Source organism: Montipora capricornis, chromosome 6, assembly GCF_036669925.1.
Source record: "Montipora capricornis isolate CH-2021 chromosome 6, ASM3666992v2, whole genome shotgun sequence".
Taxonomy (NCBI): domain Eukaryota; kingdom Metazoa; phylum Cnidaria; class Anthozoa; order Scleractinia; family Acroporidae; genus Montipora; species Montipora capricornis.
The window spans coordinates 49025241-49027462 of NC_090888.1; the positions used below are offsets into that span (position 1 = coordinate 49025241).

The 2222-nt window shown below is 41.2% G+C and overlaps 1 protein-coding gene across 3 annotated transcripts in view; it reads left to right on the forward strand.

The window, feature by feature from the left end:
• Window positions 1-1193: 1193 nt before the first annotated feature.
• The window catches only part of LOC138052335 (uncharacterized), a 96875-nt gene continuing 95846 nt past the window's right edge, over window positions 1194-2222 (forward strand). Inside the window, exon 1 of one of the 3 annotated variants that reach the window (XM_068898782.1) lies at window positions 1194-1411. Coding sequence is in view for 2 of the 3 variants with exons in the window: in XM_068898783.1 (XP_068754884.1) it covers window positions 1407-1411 (5 nt within the window). In the remaining variant the exon portion in view is untranslated. The remainder of the gene's footprint in view (window positions 1412-2222) is intronic. The other 2 variants (XM_068898783.1, XM_068898784.1) reach the window with 2 other exon arrangements.

Genomic DNA, 2222 nt, shown 5'->3' on the forward strand with positions numbered 1-2222 from the left:
ATTATCTTACTGTTGGATAAAGGTAATTCAAGAGGACACGTGGCGCTGGATATCAAAATTGGGCGCGTATCTGTTTACTTGCATTTCTGGGCACAACCTTGAAGCATGAAGGTACCAGGATCATGGCGTTTCATAGGTTTCACCAAAATCCAAGACATAGGCGACTTCTTGAGCAGCAGATGAGGAGATCGCCGACAAGGAAGAACAATGACAGTTAAATGATATTTTTACAAAGAGTGTATACCTGCCAACTTTTTCTGAGATATAGGCGTGAGATTTTTATCCTGGGAGTGGTAGGATTTTTGAAGACGACACGATCATTCCCGAAGATTCCCGAAGAAGTCCGAAGTCTGCCGAAGGAAAGCAGAAACAGCCCTCGCATTTCCCAGTCCCAGTCTTAGGACGCGTATAAACGGGAGCGAGCTCCCAGTGCTTTTCACTTCAAAAATCAGAGATCGTGAGGAAGGTATTGTCATTTATTCATTTTACACATGGTTTTCGTACCTTACATGGGTCTGAGATAACATATTTTTAGAAATTGTGTCAAGCAAGACGGCAACAACTCACATTTTTCAATCAGGCGTGAGAAATTGGCCCGCAAGCGTGATCCGGCGTGAGATCGAAGTTTTCAACCCGCAGGCGTGAGACTCACGCGTAAGGCGTGAGAGTTGGCAGGTATAAGAGTGTTCAAAATCACGGAGTGTACATAACATCAAACTGTTGGGCAGATTCGGTGGAGAAGCCGCTAAACCACTCATTCACGGTAATGAAAAAAGATAATTTTTCATTTTAGTCGTCGGTGAAGAGATGAGGTACTGACTAGAGCTTGCGGCAAGGAAAACGTAAGTCACGCAACAAGAGTGCAAGCAGGGTTAGTGGGATAACGAACAGCTGATTTCGTTAGTTTCTTCCCACCGATTTCTCGAGCGTTAGCACTTGTCCAAGCTTTTCCCAGGGTTCTCTTTAAAAGTAAAGAGGGACCCTGGGATAGAGGGTGCCCTTCGTCAGCCCAAGTTTCCGTGTGCTACTGGAACAGCCAAATATGGGCAAACTGTACAAAGATTAAAAAAAAAAAAATTGAGGTCAACACAATAAAAATAGGAATCTTAATAGTTTCATATACTGTAGCTGTATAGAGCAAAAAAGTGAAGCTGTGTGTGGAACTTTCCAATTATACATATATATTATTTTGCAACAAAGCGTTTGCTTATATCCCGTTACTGAGATTCTACTGCAACGGAAGCGGAAGCGGAAGAATGTTTTCACGTGATTCTCAAAGCTTTCCAGGAATCGCTTATTCGACTCGCCTTTCTAAGGATTGCTATATATCGCACGTCGATAAGAGCATAAAGGATCTAATCTAAAACCCCTTCAGTTGGTCACAGCCTGCAAGTTTGTACATTTTAATGAGGTAAGAGAAGGACAAAGAAAGAATGAAGAACTGTTGATGTATTTTCATTAGTTTTAATGTAGTCACCCCTCACCGAGTGTCATGCCATAAATTTAGTTTATGAGGCCTCTTCCCTTGATCATTATGGAAAATTAACGTCAGTCATTGTTATGATGAAGAATAAGGAATTGTTGATGTTTTTTTTATTAGTGAGCCGTCATAATTTTAATGTCGTCACCGTCCTTTCTGAGTATCATGGCTTAGATTTAGTTTGTAAGATCATTATGGGAAATAACCTCAGTCATTCTAGTTGTGATGAGTTCTCTAGGATGGCCTCTGTCAAGCATTAAACACAAGTTAGAAATCCCATTGGTGAGACTCGAAATTTCCTTTGACTAAGTTTGTTGTCAAATTATGACGCACTGATTTCCTTTGTGAATGCCTTCGTAACGCTGAGAGGGTGGCACAACGGGAACGCATCTGTGGATTTAAAATGTTTGTGGACATCAAGTGAACTGCCATTGACAAAACATGGATCTTACCACCTTCCGCGACGAGGTAAACATGGTTTTAAGGTCTTTAAGGTCTTGTTTTCGCTTATGGTCCAAACTAAAATATCATCGTTTATGAAACGCTTCCAACATCAGTGAGTGGGGGCTTTAGCAGTAGCTGTTTTTCAAAATAAGCCATAAAAATGACTGCAAAGGTTACTGCTATTTTGGTCACCATTCCTATGCCGTGATTCGGCAGATAATGTTTGCCATTAAGTTGTTAAGAATTTTCTACATGGTCAGCCTCGTATGTTTCCCAAGAATACTTGTGGGAACGGGAG